Raw genomic sequence first — 23,728 nt, forward strand, 5'->3', positions numbered from 1 at the left:
AAAACTTCAATGAAGTATCTCCAAATTTGGCAAATACTGATGACCATTTCCCAAAATTCACGTTCCTTGGTTCCTTTTTCACCCTTGGGATTCCTTGGTTCCTATAAGTTTCAGGCAGAAACTCTGTCAGTTTGTTGGGGGAGAGTAAGAGTACGATGGCAGTGAGAGCAAGAGGAGCGAAAGCGAAGTGTTGGACATTTGTCTACAAGTGTTTTCCAGATGATGTTATGGAGAGACTGGAACAGCGAAGCGAAGACTTCGAGTATCTTATAGCGTCGAAGGTGGACAACGAAGGAGAAGCACAATCCCTCCGTGGATATATCATTTTCAAATGTCAAAAAAGAATGAACAGCGTTGAAACAATACTCAATATTGAGGGGAGACCAGAGCGACTGGAAATAGAAATAGCTAGAGGCTCGTCGAGGAAGCACAAGGCTCAGTGCAAGTGTGGGCAAGGATTCTTTGAAATTGGAGAGAACAAATTCAAAGAAAGAGAGAAAAGTCAATTAGAAATGATGAGAGAAAGACGTATGCAAGAAGCCACCGAAGATGCCATGCTGGAGGAATTTGGGGACACCTGGATACATAGTCAGTCCTCAGTTGACAAAAGTATCAAGCGGCAGCAAAATGAGGAATCTAAGGAACGGATTTTGGACAAGTTTCAAAATGCACTTCTACGACCATGGCAAGAAGAGGTTTTGCGTCTGCTTCGCTGCCAGGGGCCACGTAGAATAACGTTCGTTGTTGACGAAACAGGAAATACCGGCAAGACCTTTCTTGCAAAGTACATTCTGGCAACAAAAAGTTCCTTGTATTTCACCTCTACAACATTGAAAGACACTGCTTATGCCTGGAACGGAGAGCGATACATCGTGTTTGATGTCAGCAGGGAAAAATCGGCAAAGATAAACTATTCAACATTAGAGACTATTAAAAATGGCATTGTCTTTAGTAGCAAATATAAGTCGTCAACTAAAATTTTCCCTATTCCAATTATTATATGTATGATGAACACTAGACCCTACGGTAAAATGATGTCCAATGATAGGTATCACATTGTCGTCTTAGATAAGTCCCCTGACCCCCTTGAACACCACATTTCATTTAAAATTGAAGACTTTAGGTATGCCCAGGAGCGTGTATCTGAATAAAAAACTTTGAAGTAAAATTGTGAATTTTTGTCGTTCTCTCCTTTAAAAGAATCATAAACGCCAGTGGAATGCTTACACGCCAGTAGCTTCAATTCTTAAAGCAAATATTACAATGCAGAGACTAGCCCGAGGAAGATTTGTAACCAGATGATATATTCAACCTTTTAAATTGCTTCAGTGGATAGGTTTCAGACAAAGGTTCGTCTTCCAGCCTTGAAATGAAACGGTCTTATAACCTCATTGTCATTTCATTGATAGATACAAAACCTTTCTTTTGGCTGGGCTTGCATTCATAAGTTTGCAAGGATATCCAAGGCTTTTGGCCTCGTTCCCATGTTGATGGGCCGGTGTTCTCGATATCGTTGTAACAACTGTTAATATAGAATGTAGATATATCATTGGGCTGGGCTTCTATCCATAAGTTTGCAAGGAAATCCAAGGCTTCTGACCTCGTTCCCATGTTGATGGGCTGGTGGTCTCGATATCGTTGTAACAACTGTTAATATAGAATGTACATATATCATTGGGCTGGGCTTCTATCCATAAGTTTGCAAGGAAATCCAAGGCTTCTGACCTCGTTCCCATGTTGATGGGCTGGTGGTCTCGATATCGTTGTAACAACTGTTAATATAGAATGTACATATATCATTGGGCTGGGCTTCCATCCATAAGTTTGCAAGGAAATCCAAGGCTTCTGACCTCGTTCTCATGTTGATGGGCCGGTGTTCTCGATATCGTTGTAACAACTGTTAATATAGAATGTAGATATATCATTGGGCTGGGCTTCTATCCATAAGTTTGCAAGGAAATCCAAGGCTTCTGACCTCGTTCCCATGTTGATGGGCTGGTGGTCTCGATATCGTTGTAACAACTGTTAATATAGAATGTACATATATCATTGGGCTGGGCTTCTATCCATAAGTTTGCAAGGAAATCCAAGGCTTCTGACCTCGTTCCCATGTTGATGGGCCGGTGTTCTCGATATCGTTGTAACAACTGTTAATATAGAATGTAGATATATCATTGGGCTGGGCTTCTATCCATAAGTTTGCAAGGAAATCCAAGGCTTCTGACCTCGTTCCCATGTTGATGGGCTGGTGGTCTCGATATCGTTGTAACAACTGTTAATATAGAATGTACATATATCATTGGGCTGGGCTTCTATCCATAAGTTTGCAAGGAAATCCAAGGCTTCTGACCTCGTTCCCATGTTGATGGGCTGGTGGTCTCGATATCGTTGTAACAACTGTTAATATAGAATGTACATATATCATTGGGCTGGGCTTCCATCCATAAGTTTGCAAGGAAATCCAAGGCTTCTGACCTCGTTCTCATGTTGATGGGCCGGTGTTCTCGATATCGTTGTAACAACTGTTAATATAGAATGTAGATATATCATTGGGCTGGGCTTCCATCCATAAGTTTGCAAGGAAATCCAAGGCTTCTGACCTCGTTCCCATCTTGATGGGCTGGTGGTCTCGATGTCATTATCAAAGGCCACTGCCTTGTCAAACTTTATAAGGAAAAGCCCAGCCCAACATTTTATAATGTATAGTATGGCACACCCATTCGAGATTAGAAGCCAACATCATTGCGAGGACGGAAGACCACTCACTGCCTTGTTAAACTTTATAGGAAAAAGCCCAGCCCAACATTTTATAATGTATAGTATAGCACATCCATCCGAGATTAGAAGCCAACATCATTGCGAGGACGGAAGACCACTCATTGCCTTGTTAAACTTTATAGGAAAAAGCCCAGCCCAACATTTTATAATGTATAGTATAGCACATCCATCCGAGATTAGAAGCCAACATCATTGCGAGGACGGAAGACCACTCATTGCCTTGTCAAACTTTATAGGAAAAAGCCCAGCCCAACATTTTATAATGTATAGTATGGCACACCCATTCGAGATTAGAAGCCAACATCATTGCGAGGACGGAAGACCACTCACTGCCTTGTTAAACTTTATAGGAAAAAGCCCAGCCCAACATTTTATAATGTATAGTATAGCACATCCATCCGAGATTAGAAGCCAACATCATTGCGAGGACGGAAGACCACTCATTGCCTTGTTAAACTTTATAGGAAAAAGCCCAGCCCAACATTTTATAATGTATAGTATGGCACACCCATTCGAGATTAGAAGCCAACATCATTGCGAGGACGGAAGACCACTCACTGCCTTGTTAAACTTTATAGGAAAAAGCCCAGCCCAACATTTTATAATGTATAGTATAGCACATCCATCCGAGATTAGAAGCCAACATCATTGCGAGGACGGAAGACCACTCATTGCCTTGTCAAACTTTATAGGAAAAAGCCCAGCCCAACATTTTATAATGTATAGTATAGCACATCCATCCGAGATTAGAAGCCAACATCATTGCGAGGACGGAAGACCACTCATTGCCTTGTCAAACTTTATAGGAAAAAGCCCAGCCCAACATTTTATAATGTATAGTATGGCACACCCATCCGAGATTAGAAGCCAACATCATTACGAGGACGGAAGACCACTCATTGCCTTGTTAAACTTTATAGGGAAAAGCCCAGCCCAACATTTTATAATGTATAGTATGGCACACCCATCCGAGATTACAAGCAAAGATCACTACGAGATTATAAGGCCAGAACGTCTACAAAACTGTAGGAATAAGAGCTAGTCAAAAATCAACTTATATCATTGTTAGGCGTCTGGCACATGCGTATATACGAATCGAACAGAAAAACAACTTTGTAAAAGAAATATTCAAACATTCTTCCCATCATGTATTATGATTCCTAAACGATTTCTACGACATAACTTTTCCACACAGCTTTTCATACATACAACGAAATTGATTACTTCTAACGTGTCTTAACAAAGAGTTACGTGCTCTTCCCTCTGCGAAGCACAAGCTCGGGTCCGAAAGTATTTTGCCCCATTTGCCATAACCATGTTTGTTTATTCCCTTTATCAAATTCAAGTCCTCCTTCTCAGTGAATGGTGTTATACGCTTTCGAATTGACGTCATCTGGCAGTCGCTGTCTGTCTTTGCTACAGGTTTGGTACTGCTCTGTGTAATGAAAATGTCCGAGTCCGACTCAGAGTCTTCTGCACCCGTCGAAACATTGACGAGTTTTTTCAAAGAGCTGTCTAGTTGTTCTCCAGTTTCTCCCCTCAGCTTCTTAATGCAGTGATTCCCCTTTTCGGCAACGACTCTCGAACGCTTTTTGCGATAATGAATCCTTGCAACATTTGAAGTATGTTTTTGATCTTGCGAGATCAGCTCTTGTTCTTCAAGGGATAGAACATCAGCACTCTCTGTTTCGATTATTTGTCGGTAACGTGTTGGGTGCACATACTTGCCAATAGCTTCATAGACAAGCAAACACATAGCTTGACTCAGCTTCGTAAATTGGGTTCCATTGCGCGTAAGTAACAGATATTCGCATTTTGGAAGAAACCTCGGCCTAACGTGTCTCACATAGTCGTCCAAAACATGCATGCAGACGTCATCTATGACCATGGAATCAAAGCCATACTTGTCAGCTGTTTTGAATTTCTTCTGGTCGACGTATCCGCCATTTTTTGCTGCACTACGTAGCATGCCAATTGTCAGGAATTGGTATGTCATTGGCCGAGAACCCTTGACACGTAAGAAGAGAAATGTCGTTATAAATCTCGTTGAAAAAGTTAGATCAGACGCTGAAACTTCTGCTGAATGCTCTCGACATTTGGCCACTATTTTCTTGTATCGTCCCATGTGAAACGGTATGACCTTTTGTAAGTCTTTTAGTGATGCCCAATGTCCTTTTCTCTCCAAGGTATCAACATCCAATTCTACAGTCCACTGTACACGCATCTTACGAGCAATACATCTTCTGGCGCGCTTCAAAAATACCTCTGCAACACTAAAGTTTGATAAGATGGAAGCTGACACTCCTTTAAACTTTCTATACTCCATTGTTTCCAACAAAGCATTGATGTAACTAACGCTCCCAGCAAATCCAATAGATTTCTCATCCTCCAAATGTTGTAAAAAAGCTGACAAGCATGCCATTGAAGCCAGATAGTAGTCAATTTTAGGCCCCTCTATCCCTTCGAGCATAAGATCGTCCTGAGAGTACTGAATAAACTTGAGGACACGAGAGCAAATCTGATTTGCGTGTGCCTTCGTGCGAGCACCACCGGTAGAGCTGCACATCCATTTGGCAAACGTTTCACTAAAAATGACGTCATCTGGAATGATATTCAAACTGCCATCCTTTGACTCGTTGGTCTTCTCGTCACATGTGTTTTGTGGCGCAGCTTTATCATCCATAATATCTTTTGGGTATTCGTCAAAATAGAAGAACCAAGGATGCGAATTTGTAACGTGCTTTCTGCAACCTCTTTGACTGCGGAAGCCTTCATGCTCGCAATCACCAATAGGGCACTGAAATATTCCGTGCACGTTAGCTATTAACATCAGCCTTTTCTTCAGCTTTGCAGCTCCTGGGACGTCTTTCCAACGTATTACCATCGAAGACATCTTCTAGTTTTGTGGCCAAGCTGAAAACTTGCAGCGCCTTATATAGGTTGAAACTTCTCAAGAGACATGTGAATTTCGTCTTGCTGTTTTCCGGAGAAACGTGACTAAACTCAAATGAGCAAAAGAAAATCGGCCCAAAAGTACTTAGCGCACGCAGAACGAAGGAACTTGAGAACGTATATTCAAATTTATGTTAGAATGTATAGGAAAAGCGAGCGACCAAAGGTCCGTAATTCCCATAACGGCACGTTAGCAGCATATCCTAAAATTGACGAGACGTTCCTAACACAAAGGAACAAAGGAACAGTTCCCATGGTCCAAAAGACCTATCTTAGTACCTTTGTTCTTTTATGGGGATCTATGGAACATTAACCAAATGCCAGCAATTTTTACATATGAATTTTTAAGATGCTTAAGGGCACTCTTTTCGGGAAAAAAACATCAGATGGTTGCATGAGTATGAGAGACATCTGAAAATAGCATAATGGGACTTGATAGAATTCACTCTTCTGAATAAACTAAAATATAAAACTTCAATGAAGTATCTCCAAATTTGGCAAATACTGATGACCATTTCCCAAAATTCACGTTCCTTGGTTCCTTTTTCACCCTTGGGATTCCTTGGTTCCTATAAGTTTCAGGCAGAAACTCTGTCAGTTTGTTGGGGGAGAGTAAGAGTACGATGGCAGTGAGAGCAAGAGGAGCGAAAGCGAAGTGTTGGACATTTGTCTACAAGTGTTTTCCAGATGATGTTATGGAGAGACTGGAACAGCGAAGCGAAGACTTCGAGTATCTTATAGCGTCGAAGGTGGACAACGAAGGAGAAGCACAATCCCTCCGTGGATATATCATTTTCAAATGTCAAAAAAGAATGAACAGCGTTGAAACAATACTCAATATTGAGGGGAGACCAGAGCGACTGGAAATAGAAATAGCTAGAGGCTCGTCGAGGAAGCACAAGGCTCAGTGCAAGTGTGGGCAAGGATTCTTTGAAATTGGAGAGAACAAATTCAAAGAAAGAGAGAAAAGTCAATTAGAAATGATGAGAGAAAGACGTATGCAAGAAGCCACCGAAGATGCCATGCTGGAGGAATTTGGGGACACCTGGATACATAGTCAGTCCTCAGTTGACAAAAGTATCAAGCGGCAGCAAAATGAGGAATCTAAGGAACGGATTTTGGACAAGTTTCAAAATGCACTTCTACGACCATGGCAAGAAGAGGTTTTGCGTCTGCTTCGCTGCCAGGGGCCACGTAGAATAACGTTCGTTGTTGACGAAACAGGAAATACCGGCAAGACCTTTCTTGCAAAGTACATTCTGGCAACAAAAAGTTCCTTGTATTTCACCTCTACAACATTGAAAGACACTGCTTATGCCTGGAACGGAGAGCGATACATCGTGTTTGATGTCAGCAGGGAAAAATCGGCAAAGATAAACTATTCAACATTAGAGACTATTAAAAATGGCATTGTCTTTAGTAGCAAATATAAGTCGTCAACTAAAATTTTCCCTATTCCAATTATTATATGTATGATGAACACTAGACCCTACGGTAAAATGATGTCCAATGATAGGTATCACATTGTCGTCTTAGATAAGTCCCCTGACCCCCTTGAACACCACATTTCATTTAAAATTGAAGACTTTAGGTATGCCCAGGAGCGTGTATCTGAATAAAAAACTTTGAAGTAAAATTGTGAATTTTTGTCGTTCTCTCCTTTAAAAGAATCATAAACGCCAGTGGAATGCTTACACGCCAGTAGCTTCAATTCTTAAAGCAAATATTACAATGCAGAGACTAGCCCGAGGAAGATTTGTAACCAGATGATATATTCAACCTTTTAAATTGCTTCAGTGGATAGGTTTCAGACAAAGGTTCGTCTTCCAGCCTTGAAATGAAACGGTCTTATAACCTCATTGTCATTTCATTGATAGATACAAAACCTTTCTTTTGGCTGGGCTTGCATTCATAAGTTTGCAAGGATATCCAAGGCTTTTGGCCTCGTTCCCATGTTGATGGGCCGGTGTTCTCGATATCGTTGTAACAACTGTTAATATAGAATGTAGATATATCATTGGGCTGGGCTTCTATCCATAAGTTTGCAAGGAAATCCAAGGCTTCTGACCTCGTTCCCATGTTGATGGGCTGGTGGTCTCGATATCGTTGTAACAACTGTTAATATAGAATGTACATATATCATTGGGCTGGGCTTCTATCCATAAGTTTGCAAGGAAATCCAAGGCTTCTGACCTCGTTCCCATGTTGATGGGCTGGTGGTCTCGATATCGTTGTAACAACTGTTAATATAGAATGTACATATATCATTGGGCTGGGCTTCCATCCATAAGTTTGCAAGGAAATCCAAGGCTTCTGACCTCGTTCTCATGTTGATGGGCCGGTGTTCTCGATATCGTTGTAACAACTGTTAATATAGAATGTAGATATATCATTGGGCTGGGCTTCTATCCATAAGTTTGCAAGGAAATCCAAGGCTTCTGACCTCGTTCCCATGTTGATGGGCTGGTGGTCTCGATATCGTTGTAACAACTGTTAATATAGAATGTACATATATCATTGGGCTGGGCTTCTATCCATAAGTTTGCAAGGAAATCCAAGGCTTCTGACCTCGTTCCCATGTTGATGGGCCGGTGTTCTCGATATCGTTGTAACAACTGTTAATATAGAATGTAGATATATCATTGGGCTGGGCTTCTATCCATAAGTTTGCAAGGAAATCCAAGGCTTCTGACCTCGTTCCCATGTTGATGGGCTGGTGGTCTCGATATCGTTGTAACAACTGTTAATATAGAATGTACATATATCATTGGGCTGGGCTTCTATCCATAAGTTTGCAAGGAAATCCAAGGCTTCTGACCTCGTTCCCATGTTGATGGGCTGGTGGTCTCGATATCGTTGTAACAACTGTTAATATAGAATGTACATATATCATTGGGCTGGGCTTCCATCCATAAGTTTGCAAGGAAATCCAAGGCTTCTGACCTCGTTCTCATGTTGATGGGCCGGTGTTCTCGATATCGTTGTAACAACTGTTAATATAGAATGTAGATATATCATTGGGCTGGGCTTCCATCCATAAGTTTGCAAGGAAATCCAAGGCTTCTGACCTCGTTCCCATCTTGATGGGCTGGTGGTCTCGATGTCATTATCAAAGGCCACTGCCTTGTCAAACTTTATAAGGAAAAGCCCAGCCCAACATTTTATAATGTATAGTATGGCACACCCATTCGAGATTAGAAGCCAACATCATTGCGAGGACGGAAGACCACTCACTGCCTTGTTAAACTTTATAGGAAAAAGCCCAGCCCAACATTTTATAATGTATAGTATAGCACATCCATCCGAGATTAGAAGCCAACATCATTGCGAGGACGGAAGACCACTCATTGCCTTGTTAAACTTTATAGGAAAAAGCCCAGCCCAACATTTTATAATGTATAGTATAGCACATCCATCCGAGATTAGAAGCCAACATCATTGCGAGGACGGAAGACCACTCATTGCCTTGTCAAACTTTATAGGAAAAAGCCCAGCCCAACATTTTATAATGTATAGTATGGCACACCCATTCGAGATTAGAAGCCAACATCATTGCGAGGACGGAAGACCACTCACTGCCTTGTTAAACTTTATAGGAAAAAGCCCAGCCCAACATTTTATAATGTATAGTATAGCACATCCATCCGAGATTAGAAGCCAACATCATTGCGAGGACGGAAGACCACTCATTGCCTTGTTAAACTTTATAGGAAAAAGCCCAGCCCAACATTTTATAATGTATAGTATGGCACACCCATTCGAGATTAGAAGCCAACATCATTGCGAGGACGGAAGACCACTCACTGCCTTGTTAAACTTTATAGGAAAAAGCCCAGCCCAACATTTTATAATGTATAGTATAGCACATCCATCCGAGATTAGAAGCCAACATCATTGCGAGGACGGAAGACCACTCATTGCCTTGTCAAACTTTATAGGAAAAAGCCCAGCCCAACATTTTATAATGTATAGTATAGCACATCCATCCGAGATTAGAAGCCAACATCATTGCGAGGACGGAAGACCACTCATTGCCTTGTCAAACTTTATAGGAAAAAGCCCAGCCCAACATTTTATAATGTATAGTATGGCACACCCATCCGAGATTAGAAGCCAACATCATTACGAGGACGGAAGACCACTCATTGCCTTGTTAAACTTTATAGGGAAAAGCCCAGCCCAACATTTTATAATGTATAGTATGGCACACCCATCCGAGATTACAAGCAAAGATCACTACGAGATTATAAGGCCAGAACGTCTACAAAACTGTAGGAATAAGAGCTAGTCAAAAATCAACTTATATCATTGTTAGGCGTCTGGCACATGCGTATATACGAATCGAACAGAAAAACAACTTTGTAAAAGAAATATTCAAACATTCTTCCCATCATGTATTATGATTCCTAAACGATTTCTACGACATAACTTTTCCACACAGCTTTTCATACATACAACGAAATTGATTACTTCTAACGTGTCTTAACAAAGAGTTACGTGCTCTTCCCTCTGCGAAGCACAAGCTCGGGTCCGAAAGTATTTTGCCCCATTTGCCATAACCATGTTTGTTTATTCCCTTTATCAAATTCAAGTCCTCCTTCTCAGTGAATGGTGTTATACGCTTTCGAATTGACGTCATCTGGCAGTCGCTGTCTGTCTTTGCTACAGGTTTGGTACTGCTCTGTGTAATGAAAATGTCCGAGTCCGACTCAGAGTCTTCTGCACCCGTCGAAACATTGACGAGTTTTTTCAAAGAGCTGTCTAGTTGTTCTCCAGTTTCTCCCCTCAGCTTCTTAATGCAGTGATTCCCCTTTTCGGCAACGACTCTCGAACGCTTTTTGCGATAATGAATCCTTGCAACATTTGAAGTATGTTTTTGATCTTGCGAGATCAGCTCTTGTTCTTCAAGGGATAGAACATCAGCACTCTCTGTTTCGATTATTTGTCGGTAACGTGTTGGGTGCACATACTTGCCAATAGCTTCATAGACAAGCAAACACATAGCTTGACTCAGCTTCGTAAATTGGGTTCCATTGCGCGTAAGTAACAGATATTCGCATTTTGGAAGAAACCTCGGCCTAACGTGTCTCACATAGTCGTCCAAAACATGCATGCAGACGTCATCTATGACCATGGAATCAAAGCCATACTTGTCAGCTGTTTTGAATTTCTTCTGGTCGACGTATCCGCCATTTTTTGCTGCACTACGTAGCATGCCAATTGTCAGGAATTGGTATGTCATTGGCCGAGAACCCTTGACACGTAAGAAGAGAAATGTCGTTATAAATCTCGTTGAAAAAGTTAGATCAGACGCTGAAACTTCTGCTGAATGCTCTCGACATTTGGCCACTATTTTCTTGTATCGTCCCATGTGAAACGGTATGACCTTTTGTAAGTCTTTTAGTGATGCCCAATGTCCTTTTCTCTCCAAGGTATCAACATCCAATTCTACAGTCCACTGTACACGCATCTTACGAGCAATACATCTTCTGGCGCGCTTCAAAAATACCTCTGCAACACTAAAGTTTGATAAGATGGAAGCTGACACTCCTTTAAACTTTCTATACTCCATTGTTTCCAACAAAGCATTGATGTAACTAACGCTCCCAGCAAATCCAATAGATTTCTCATCCTCCAAATGTTGTAAAAAAGCTGACAAGCATGCCATTGAAGCCAGATAGTAGTCAATTTTAGGCCCCTCTATCCCTTCGAGCATAAGATCGTCCTGAGAGTACTGAATAAACTTGAGGACACGAGAGCAAATCTGATTTGCGTGTGCCTTCGTGCGAGCACCACCGGTAGAGCTGCACATCCATTTGGCAAACGTTTCACTAAAAATGACGTCATCTGGAATGATATTCAAACTGCCATCCTTTGACTCGTTGGTCTTCTCGTCACATGTGTTTTGTGGCGCAGCTTTATCATCCATAATATCTTTTGGGTATTCGTCAAAATAGAAGAACCAAGGATGCGAATTTGTAACGTGCTTTCTGCAACCTCTTTGACTGCGGAAGCCTTCATGCTCGCAATCACCAATAGGGCACTGAAATATTCCGTGCACGTTAGCTATTAACATCAGCCTTTTCTTCAGCTTTGCAGCTCCTGGGACGTCTTTCCAACGTATTACCATCGAAGACATCTTCTAGTTTTGTGGCCAAGCTGAAAACTTGCAGCGCCTTATATAGGTTGAAACTTCTCAAGAGACATGTGAATTTCGTCTTGCTGTTTTCCGGAGAAACGTGACTAAACTCAAATGAGCAAAAGAAAATCGGCCCAAAAGTACTTAGCGCACGCAGAACGAAGGAACTTGAGAACGTATATTCAAATTTATGTTAGAATGTATAGGAAAAGCGAGCGACCAAAGGTCCGTAATTCCCATAACGGCACGTTAGCAGCATATCCTAAAATTGACGAGACGTTCCTAACACAAAGGAACAAAGGAACAGTTCCCATGGTCCAAAAGACCTATCTTAGTACCTTTGTTCTTTTATGGGGATCTATGGAACATTAACCAAATGCCAGCAATTTTTACATATGAATTTTTAAGATGCTTAAGGGCACTCTTTTCGGGAAAAAAACATCAGATGGTTGCATGAGTATGAGAGACATCTGAAAATAGCATAATGGGACTTGATAGAATTCACTCTTCTGAATAAACTAAAATATAAAACTTCAATGAAGTATCTCCAAATTTGGCAAATACTGATGATGATGATGGTGATGACATACGACGATGACGTCATGGTGGTGTCATTTTTGCAGATGTTCAGGGAAAGTTTAGAGTTAAAAGTTGACACCGCTTAAATATATTATTTGAATTTATTTTTACCTGTCGTCTAATGTCCGAAAGTATGAAGAAAACAGCTGATTTATCCAAAACAGCTTTTAGTCTTGGGTGCGGGTTCTTGCTGCTAAAAAAGAAAAGCGCAAATTGAAATTTTGATATAAACCTTTGATTTATTCTTTCATAGTTCTATAAGCCTCATTTTGAGGCAACAATGGAGAATACAAATTTTTGAGCCTTTCTCCATTTCAAATGAAGCTTCACGCCCTGATCGCAACAGCAAATGTATGTCTTTAGAGCTTTACTTGTTAATTCTGGAGTTTTTAGGATGACTCCTCTTCCAGCAGAAGTTACATTTGCTATGACTACGCGCTTGATCATTTCTCGGAAATCTCAACCCCTTTCCTCAACTACGTACTGCCCAATATTCCCTGTTGCCATCAAAAACTGGTTTACTAGAATACTACTAAGAAAATCATATTAAACTTCAATAGCTTGGTAAATACCTTTAAAGTTGTGTCTACATATGAAAGGGGTTGAAAACGATAGCAGTGTAAATTGACCTTACCTGTCAGAAGGACTTGATGAAGGATGAGGAGAAAACCTGGCAATACAAGAAATGAAACTTACAAATGTCTACAAAACGTGGACTATGGCACAGAAGATTTTCAATATTTTATCTCCAATTAACCTCATGTCATAAGTACTTATTGAAAATTGCAGCTACTCCGTTCCTTTAAATTTAAAGTACATACTAAACTTCGGATAGACCAAACTCCTAAAAAGATATGACATATAACATTCAACCATAAGCTAAGTTATATAAAATTCCTTCTAGTCATATCAGGCCTTTTGGTAAAGGAAAAACTTCCGAAAATATCAACCAAAGCTATACAATAACAGCAAGGCACAAGAAATCCTAGCCAACAGCAGAGCACAAAATAAGCAAAATTCTCTTACTTAACAGTTTGTAGGCATTTCCATGACACAGAGCACCAAACTTTTATTTCAGAATTGAATTCTGCCCCAGTTATCAGGAATCTCCATGATAACATATTTTCCTCTTGTGATAGAAGATTGTCGCAAAAGAATAGACCGGTAACTGGTTTCCCATCGTGTGGTAGCCATTCATGAACACAACTGCAAAAATAGGCACGTGCTGAACATACCAAATTACGGGGAAATTATTGTGAATATCTAACACAGAGCGCATAGTAAACACAATGAGATTCCATAACAATCATATACCAAACGTACAAACAATTTAAATAGCTGTTTTTCTCCAAGATTATATGAACAATCTTTCCATAGAATGATACTCAGAGTATTAGAGAGTTACCCACAGTTACTAACGATTACTATACTAAGTTAAGTTACTAGCAGGGAAATAATCTTTCTAAAAATTATTATGTAGTTATTACATGGTTCCTATATTTTCACAGCTAAAACATTTTAATGTTGATCTAGAAAATTATCACGGATTCCAGCAAATATCAGCTTGTTTCCTTGTTGTGCGATAAAATATAACTCACTGCCTTATTACCTTGGATCGGCTTCTGATTCAAAATTGATGTTCCACATTTTAACATATCCATCCAGACTACTTGTAGCAAGTACTTCATAGTTCGGTGAAATAGCAAGCTGTGTTATCGGCTGTAACACGAAGGAAAATTACTATTAGGGCATGACATACTTTCCTTAAAAATGTTAATATCAAATTATGATAAATTCGATATCAAATGCTACTCATAATTTGTGATACTACACGTCGGATATGACGTCACAAATTGAGCCCATTCATTCGAATTTTGGTGAAAAAATCCGAAGCAATTGAACCAGCAACAGGCGAAAAACTTCCAAACTACCCAATTTCCATGTCATAAACAAAACTTGAATTTTCGCATCCAATCAAAATGTTAAAGGGATTTTAAACTTCATTTTTAATATGCTCTAAATATGTTATAGTACATATGAGCGCGAGTGATCTTGTAAATACCCAATTTGGCGATGTAGTTTCTTGATCTTGATGGGGATAAGTCCATTTTACCGTTCAAAACATAAAACTGCATAGCCTGCTAACAGTCTTGGCACATAGCATTACAAAATGGCATCGTTGCAGTACTACCCCTTACTCCCTTGAGAAATGCTGAAAAACCAGATTTGCAAGAACCCCCTTGAAATCAGAACTTAAAGGCAATCTGTCTCGTTGTGGATTGGTTAACGAGAACAATAGCTGGAACAATGGCCTAAACACGATTCCATCGCTCCGCCATATTTTTTACAATGCGATAAATTAAAGGGGGACTGGAAACAATAAAAATCCCTTTGTTCTTATAACCAATCAACGTCGTGACAGATTGCCTTTAAAACTCATGCGACGAGGTGCATTCGGATAGTTTAAGTAATAGGATTTTCAGCCATAATTATTATGAGGGTGGTGGGCGCGGAATCTTTCAATTTTTAGAAAATTTTCAGTGACTACAGACTTTTCCAAGGACGTCTGGAAGAAATCGCTGGTTGACAAAAAGAAACATACTTCTTTATGTCCATCATGAATACTTTGTCTTCCATTCTTGATATCTTGCAGAGAGCAACTGCTTCCATAAATCTTCTTGATAGTGGTCACATTCAAAACATCAGTTTTCTCTCTGTAGGTGATAGCTACGACAAGTTCACTTTCACCCTCATCTTCACTATCATCTTCAGGTAGGTTCGGTGCCCATGAAACGAAGCTGTATTCTGTCAGTTGGGTTTCGTTTCTTAGTACCTCAAGTACCAACTCCGAGCTTTTCAAGATTAAGGTATCTTAACATTTTTCTTTTATAGCAGAAGAATACGCATTGTAGGATTGCAGCAGAACAAAATATGATTGAATACTATATAAGTAAATTTTACTACGCAACTGCTTCCAAATTACAGACAGAGATTAAACGAAGATCATGGCTAATGGAAAAATAGATATGGACAAAAACTAAGTGCCAAGGAGGCAACAACAAAACGCTAAACACTACCTCACTGAGTGCTGGAAAGCAGTTACTCGTAGAATATAGCTCCAGAATACTGTTATTGATGCAACGTCGACCACGAATAAGCAATCAAGATAGAAAAAATATGAACTTTATATGACAGTATTAACGGAGTTATTTTGCATATTTTGGCAAGTCAACCACTAAATTGGGGTTTACTTGCATCATATCTTGAAACTTTCTTCTAAAGTGCCACCAATACTGGCCAGTCTCTGGGTTCATTGTTAACAATAATAACCTGCCTACAGCAATAGGAAACGTGGCCAATCAGTGGTTTGCAATGGTTAATAAAACACTCATTTTATTGAGCTTCTTTTTCAATCTGCCGTCTTTACACTCTTATGAACCTGAATTCAAATAAGAAAGGATACTCCAAGCCTTGGCTACCTTCTGAGATCAGGAAGATTCGCAAATTACCCACTATGTCCATACAAGCAATATGATCCTCAGTTGGGCCTCCAAACGCCAAACACATCACCTTGCCTTCGAAACCTTTCAACAGAACCCTCGATGACGTAATGTGGTTTATCACACGAACATGCTCGTTTTCAGTCTTCCCTGTCATCGTGAGAGAGAAGTCAAAACTATTGACAACTGAACGAATATACAAATACAATAAGGAAAACACAAACAATTATGGCGAATCTGAAAAACAGCATTCTCAAGAGATTATGTTAGCTGCGTGTGGTTCTTTATCCAAATAACGACAACGAATACCTCCAAATATGTCCAAATAAATCAGATACTAAAATGAAACAGTCTATGATTTAACAGTTAATTTCATTTTGATACTTACTTCTTTCTTTCGCCGTATTTTTGATAGTATTCAAAGGACACTGTGATTTACTCTGAAATTTTCCTCGTTAAAATGACCCTTTCCTTATAACTATTATTACAACAAAGTGATTTTGCAGTGGTACTTGAATGCTTGCGTGTTGGTTGCTTTAAGTTAGTACCTCGTGTGTGGATAAAAATACAGTTGGAGAATAAGGTTGCTCTTATTTTGAGGAATTATGCAAGCTCTTGTAAATTTTAAGAACCATTGAAACAGTTGTTGTAAGATATGACTGGCTTTGAAGTAGTATAGACTTTTACTTCCCACTATATTTTGATAAGTCAAATGAGATGGAGTCTCTTTTTAAACATGTTGCTTAATAACTGTGTTCCTGAATTGTTCACACATTGAAGATACAACTTCTTTTCAAGATACAACAACTTTTTGGAAATAGAACTTCTTTTCAAGTAGCATAGATGTCTTATTATTTGCCAACCACTGCATTATATAAGCTCAATCAGACTGAGTCTCTTTTTAAACATGTTGCGTAATAATTGTCTTTCTGGATTGTTCAAACACATTCCGTTAAAAATTCCTCATTTAAGTCCTTGCCATCAGATCGACAATAAATCAACAAAAGTAAAAGCTGTTAATGAGGAAATTAGTAATCAGTGTTAATAGTGTTCAGTCGACTAGTGACTCCTTGTCAGTAAATAGTGAACTTGATATTTTCTTACTTACCTCCAACTACATAGGCCACATACTTTGTGGTGCTGGCTATAAGGTTCCCAAAATAATACCTCTGCTCCCAGTCATACTTGCACACTTGACTAAACTTAATCTACAAGAAGAGCAATATATAACTAACAAAGTTACAACTCTAAAATTATACATTATAGAACTTAATGGAAAATGATTATGCCATACTACACCAGATCAGCAAACATGGAAATATAGTTAGAAAAAATGATATTAATTAGTGTTAATATAAAATGTTCATACACCTCTTCATTTGACAAACCTTTAATCCTTGGGGCAGTGAACCTGATACAAAATAATCTACCATTCATATGAACAACAGGGCTTTAGCATCAAAGCCATATTCCCACAATACTGTTATCAGTCATCATTTTCAAGAAACTTTGGATTACTCTAAATTTGCATTTCAAAGTATTAGAGCAAAATTACATATCGGTCATTACATGGAAACCTATATCAATCACTTATTCAAATATCATTTGGAAATTGCATTATCATTAAAAAATCCACAAATAATATGTTGTAATACCTACAATTAACACAAGGTAGTGAGTTCAAAGTTTGCTATACAAATTAAACATATCAACTGTTAGATAGTTCTACTTTGCCAATATATCTATACTTGAAAAGTTTTTCTTAGCTTGAGATAGTCTATTTGTCAAAGTACAGTAAAAGGAATTTAGCTCCACTTTTTGCATTAATTTTGAAAGTTTAGTTTCATCATGAAATTGTTAGCGACTTTGAGTTTATGCATATTGGCTCTCTGAATGCCTGCATCCCTACCAGGCTGGAAAGTGACAAATAGGAATGAGACGTACCTTACTGCTGGCTACTGTCTGAGATGAATCATTCTCACAAGGATAAACAGTAACATTGTTGCCATAAATAGAAAATGCAGATTCTCTATCATTCCCAGTGCAATGTCTAAAGTAGAATAAAAATGAAAATAAAACAAAATTGATCAAAATTTCAATGCTGAACAGTGCTTATGAAAAATTGTGCTATAGACTAAGAATAAAAAATAGACAGTCAATGTCTGAATTCCAACTAAAAGACCTGTTAACAGAAATTAAACAACTTTCCAAAAAATAACTTTCTAAAACTAGCATGCAAAAAAAATTGCTCTGTAACAAATCCATTATATACTGTGTGAACTTCATTGAAAAAATTAAGTTTCAACATCTCAAAAATATTTAAACTTTCTCATCTAACTAGGTTAGTAAATCTAAGACAAAAAGAGTGAAAAGAATTTGGAAGTGCAGGGGCAATTTTCATAAAATTAACATTCTTGAGCTCAAATTTTGCAAAGTAATCATCACAGAAAACATTTAAAATTTCATTAAATAGGACCAAGAGAGAAACTGCATCTACATATGTTCAATAAATAAAATAAATAATTAAAGAGTAGCAGTCTCATGCATACATACATTGTTTGCTGCACTGGCTTGAGCAGGCTGAGTGGGTCTAGAGATTGTAATGACTGACTCACAGCCATCATAAGGTTCTAGGAAATGAAGATTGTTTACTAGTGAACTACAAAAATGTTAGAGAAATTTGTCCCACTTTACACAATACAACAAGAATGCTCTTAATTCAGTCAAACAACTTAGCAAAATAATTTTCGATTGAGATTTACAACTGGAAAAATAGCAGCTAATGCCCTTAAGTGGATGTGCTCTCACAAAAAAATACAGTTGAGTAACTGTGAAAAGCAGCCAATGGGAGTGCCTGCCTGCTAAGTTGTTGTCCTTCCTTGTCACTTAAACTCTATGTCTGCTTAGGGATAGCTAATCTTATGCTTATATGCTTAATTTCAAAAACTATTTCAAAACAATCAGATGACACAAATAAGTTATGCTACCTTGCAATGAATATAAACATGGTGAGAAAATATCTAATTCTTAAATGACTTACTCGTCTTCCAGGGGATGATAGCATTGTGCTTGTGGATGCAGTGAGACTACAAAAAGGAATACAAGGTGGGCTTGATACTTCTTCTTTAACAGTTAATATCAAGTTAATATCTTATGAGAGAATATCATGATATTATCTTCAGGCATTTTCTAACTTAAACTTTACCTTTCTATGAATTCATGATATATCAAACTCACAGTAATTTTCATTTATGAATAAACAGATCCAAAGCTAGAGTGAGCCATCAACTATAAATACCAAGTGATAACATGAACACCTGCAAACAGTCTGAACTAAAATACAATTAACAGGCCAATTATTAACTCCCAACTAATAAAAGGAACAATATTATGTACAAAGACTACCATACCACATAAATTAGAGACCAAAACAACCTTTCACCCAAAAGACAAAAAACTAAAGTGCTAGCATTATTTTCCAGCCATTGCCTTTTTGGTGATATCATATTTATCTTTATACAATATGGATTAAATAAAATAGTGTACATATCAGAACCATTAACATGCAAAACATACCACTATTTATATACTAACAATATATATGAAGTAACTATTATCATAAATTGATAAAACATTATTAGATAATTATTGATTGTGGCACTTTAATATTTTACGGCCAAATTTCTTGATATGAAGGGATAAAATCCATGATTAGTCATAAATTAAACAAGAGAAATTTCAAAATTCTATGACAGGTAAATGCAATACTGTAATATAATCTGGTTATAAACTATTTAAAGGGAACCAGAGATTAATTATGCAGTCCTGGTAATATGAAATTTGACGGCCTGCTGGTAATCGCACGCCTGCGATGCGTTTAGGCGTGCGATGGGGTGCGATGACGTGCGATCCACAAAATGGAGACCTTACAATTTTTATGAAGACCTGATGTCATTGTTGTATTAAAAGGTGTGTTTTAAAAAGCATATGTGGTTTTCATAAAGCCAAAAAGTTTAAATGGAATTTTAGAAGAATTTTCTTGAAAACAAAATAATTTAACAAGAAGGATATAAGTTTTTTAGGCCCTGTTGCCATTACTCCGTTTCTGTATGAGAACAAATTCGAGTGAATCTGTTTTAGATTTTGAAATTCATTCAAAAACGCTGTTCAGAATGGAGTCATCCGAAAACGGAATCATTTGAATACGCGTTGTTTTATTGGGAACAGCCAAGACAAAACGGAGTCATTCAATCTCAGTTTCAAAAAGAGCTCGAGCAAAGGATATGAACGGACAATTTTGGAGTAATGGAAACACCCACGTTATCCCTTTGACCAAGACAGAGAGGCCCGAGGTAATGTGTTCAAGAAAATACGAAAAAAACAGAGAGAGAACGGAGACACACCAAAACAGAGTAATGGAAACCGGGCCTAATGGAAATGAAACAAAAGGTTAAATGCCTCCGGGAATGCCATCAATATAACCCACGCAAAAGAAATTAAAAATTACTTTAGAGAAAATAAACAAGAAATTAAAAGAAACAAAAGAGAAAAAGAATAGTAATTCAAAACGTTGCGCATGCAATAGAAAGCACATCTCGGGAGTTTTATTTGGTGTGGAGGCTTGCGTGTGTGATCACATGCCTAATATTACCAGGACTGATTATGTTATATCTGTAGTGTCTTGTAAATAGGATACGTAAAAAATGTAAATGTATATTTAAAAAAATAGCCTTTCAACTTTTCATTGGCTACATGGATTGAAGAAAATATATTTATGGATTGTAGAAGCCTGTGAAACCGTTCTGAATAGCGTTTCTCATCCAAATACTGTTGGCTGCTGCATTAGTTTGACCAACACCTTCAATGTTTTATCCCCATTTTGGCAAATCCAGCGAACTCAAAAAAAATTGTTGTGGAACTTTGGTGCCAATTGAATTGATAAAGGAAACAATAAAACTATGTATGTTATAAACATATGTTATAATTGAGTACCTTATAAAGAGTACCTTCCTAAATGTTTTGTGTGTATCTTTTGCAGGGACTATATACAACAGTATTTTATATCTGAAAGTTTGTTATAACTGAGTATGTTATAATGGAATTATATAGTATAAAATGACAAACTGAAAAATAATTTAAATCACCTGAGGCTTTCGTCTACACTCTCTGTACCCCCTGTACCAAGATCTATGAGAAGAATATATCATCAGAAAATCAAATCATAGTTGGAAATAAAAGTTGGAAATAAGTGTTTTTTCAATTTGCCAATAACATAGTAAATGTTCAGGCTTTCTATATAACAATTAACATTTATAAACGTAACCCTCTGGATATCAGCCTGAGCTTCAACAGCAAACTTCAATGTGACTTTTTGAACATTTTAACAGAATATGTGAAAAGTCTGTCTCAGCTCTGTAAACTACCGTAAAAGCTCTATTAAGCCCCCCTCTCTCTATTAAGCCCTCCTTTCTATTAAGCCCCTTCTTATCAAGCCAAACCTTGAAATAAGCTCCCGCTCTCTATTAAGCCTCCCCCCCCCCCCTCTTTAGACTTTGTTGTCAAACATGGAAAAGGTGTGCATTTACTGGGTCTCTTAACAAGTGTGATGATAATAAAATCATGTGCATTAAATACAGCCATTTAAAGACTTACTTGTGAACCTAAAAAGTCAGTTGAAATTTGTTTAGAACATTTCCCAGGGTGATGAATTGGTCCTAGTGATTTTGATGAAGATGAGGACCTTATAATTTGCTTTATTAGACTTTTGAAGCTGCCAGCAAAGTTTTCTGAGAACATTTGTAAGACATTTTTATAACAAAATAATATACAAGGATATTTTTATAATATTTTCTATTTACCTTACGTTGATATTCAGTGTCTAAATTTTGTCAATCAAATTATCCATCCAAAGGCATTGCTAGCAAAAGTACAGCTACATTAATTGTAAATTCAGAAAGTTAATTTCCAACATGTTTTTTCTCTGTCCACCCTCACTTCCACTGACAGTGGCCCTCATAGTATTAGAAATGAAAAACTAATATCTTACTCCTGTTCACCCGTTCTTCTATCCTGGCTCATCAAAAGAAATTTAGGTCATGCAGGCCACAACAGACAAAGGAATTTTGGGGCAGTTATATTAGTTTTTGGAGGCTAATACCATGGCCAGGGCTGCTGATTATGGCATAGATTACACTTTTCAAAGATTTCAATGAGGATTAGGAAAGCTTTCATTCAACAAACAGAAAAGCAAATATAGCTTGGCTATATGAATAGAGCTGGTCGCATCGATAAAATTGTTGTGAAAAAGTGCCAACGTACAAAAAGCAAAATAGATTCCCTGCAATCTCAGAGAACCGAAGTCCCCTTCCTTTGAAAATAAAAATGTATAAAACTAATACCACCCCACAGCGCCCCTGTAAATAAGCCCCCCAAGGGGCTTAATAGAGCTTTTACGCTATCACAAGTTGTTTGTAAAAGTAATGAAAAATCTTCAAGATGATTTAATTAGACAACGTAATGGATCCAGATTAATAATACATTCCACAGTGAATTGATTAAGAAAGTGCTATAAAACTTTGCTCAATAATCTGACAACTGAATTTAAATATTTGATTACTTTGTTTAGAGTACAATCACTAGGCTGTGTGTGTGTTTGCTCAGTATTTCCAAAATATCCAAGCCGGTACTTTGCCATCACAATTTTTCACGTTAATATCCTTCGCAGTAATCATCCTTGAGATTAGATAACACTTAGCCCTTGATGACAGCAAAATGTTGTTTTTTTAAAAAATCCCATATTCCTTGAAGACATTGTAATGGGTGCGAATAAATTGTACACACTTTGTTGGCTGGTAAAAGTATACATTATTAGACCAATTTTATTATAAGGTTAGACCTTCCTGGAAAAATCAATTAATTTGATCAACCAGCAGAATTATTCATCTCATCATATATCTATCTATAAAAATAGTGTACAAAACCTATGAAATAGGTATCCTGCACAGAAGATTTAGTTACTGGTTTATGAGTTACAAAGTAAATTAGTAAAGTATAAATTGATAAATGAATAAATAAAGTTTGTGCCAAAACACTTTAAGCAGACAGTATGGGCAGGGCCTATGGTATGAAACAGCTGTGACAGGGCCTTGGGTGGAGCAAAATGTACATTTTCGATGACTTCTAAAGTGAAAGTCACTTTCAACATCAGTATAAAATATCAAAATCCTTTTTCTGAAACGGTGTATTATAAAACTTGGTCCGTACCAATTAAGTTTAGTTTTTAAAAGGCTTATGGCACAATTATTACAGTGAGATATTTCCAAAAGTCACAATTATATATATCAAAAACGCCATGGTTGTCACCCAGCCTACAGTGCAAAAATGAATTGGCCTAGGCTAGCCATATTCCATTCCATGGTACTGATGCGTTTTAAAACGGTTTTGAGAGAAAGCTTGAAACACAAGGAAAAATTGTTTATCATAAATAAATGAATATCCGTGATATTTATCTCATATGTGCTCATTTACCTTGAACAACATTGCTATCTTCGTCATGTCGATCCATTGCCTGTCTTGCTGGTACCTTCAACTTCACATGCAGTCTCACTTCCTTGAAATAAAGTATCTAAGCCTCGATTCTGTGACGGTGCCTTCACGGCGCCTTTCAAACTTCGCATTAAAGCTGTACGCACTACCGGCCACCAAAACCTAGCCTGCGTGCAGTTCTCGATAAACTTATTTTTCAAAGCAATCCTTTCCAGCATTATGTATGGCATAGCAG

At 38.0% G+C, this 23,728-nt stretch overlaps 1 protein-coding gene across 3 annotated transcripts in view; it reads right to left on the reverse strand.

Moving 5' to 3' along the window:
* Positions 1-23,592, reverse strand: part of LOC135691280 (enhancer of mRNA-decapping protein 4) — a 41,789-nt gene extending 18,197 nt beyond the window's left edge. Inside the window, exons 1-12 of one of the 3 annotated variants that reach the window (XM_065209097.2) lie at positions 23,476-23,592; positions 21,093-21,135; positions 18,989-19,034; positions 18,502-18,578; positions 17,893-17,998; positions 17,057-17,156; positions 15,912-16,098; positions 15,051-15,300; positions 14,058-14,167; positions 13,475-13,654; positions 13,083-13,118; positions 12,560-12,638 (exon numbers count right to left, since the gene is read on the reverse strand). In XM_065209097.2, coding sequence (XP_065065169.2) covers positions 12,560-12,638; positions 13,083-13,118; positions 13,475-13,654; positions 14,058-14,167; positions 15,051-15,300; positions 15,912-16,098; positions 17,057-17,156; positions 17,893-17,998; positions 18,502-18,578; positions 18,989-19,034; positions 21,093-21,135; positions 23,476-23,512 — 1,251 coding nt within the window. In that variant the 5' untranslated portion in view covers positions 23,513-23,592. Of the gene's footprint in view, positions 1-12,559; positions 12,642-13,082; positions 13,119-13,474; positions 13,655-14,057; positions 14,168-15,050; positions 15,301-15,911; positions 16,099-17,056; positions 17,157-17,892; positions 17,999-18,501; positions 18,579-18,988; positions 19,035-21,092; positions 21,136-23,475 lie in introns of all 3 variants that reach the window. The other 2 variants (XM_065209095.2, XM_065209096.2) reach the window with 2 other exon arrangements.
* Between the last annotated feature and the right edge of the window lie 136 nt (positions 23,593-23,728).

The sequence above is a fragment of the Rhopilema esculentum genome, chromosome 4 (genome assembly GCF_057945365.1).
Source record: "Rhopilema esculentum isolate cy_ngs chromosome 4, ASM5794536v1, whole genome shotgun sequence".
NCBI classification, from domain to species: Eukaryota; Metazoa; Cnidaria; class Scyphozoa; order Rhizostomeae; family Rhizostomatidae; genus Rhopilema; species Rhopilema esculentum.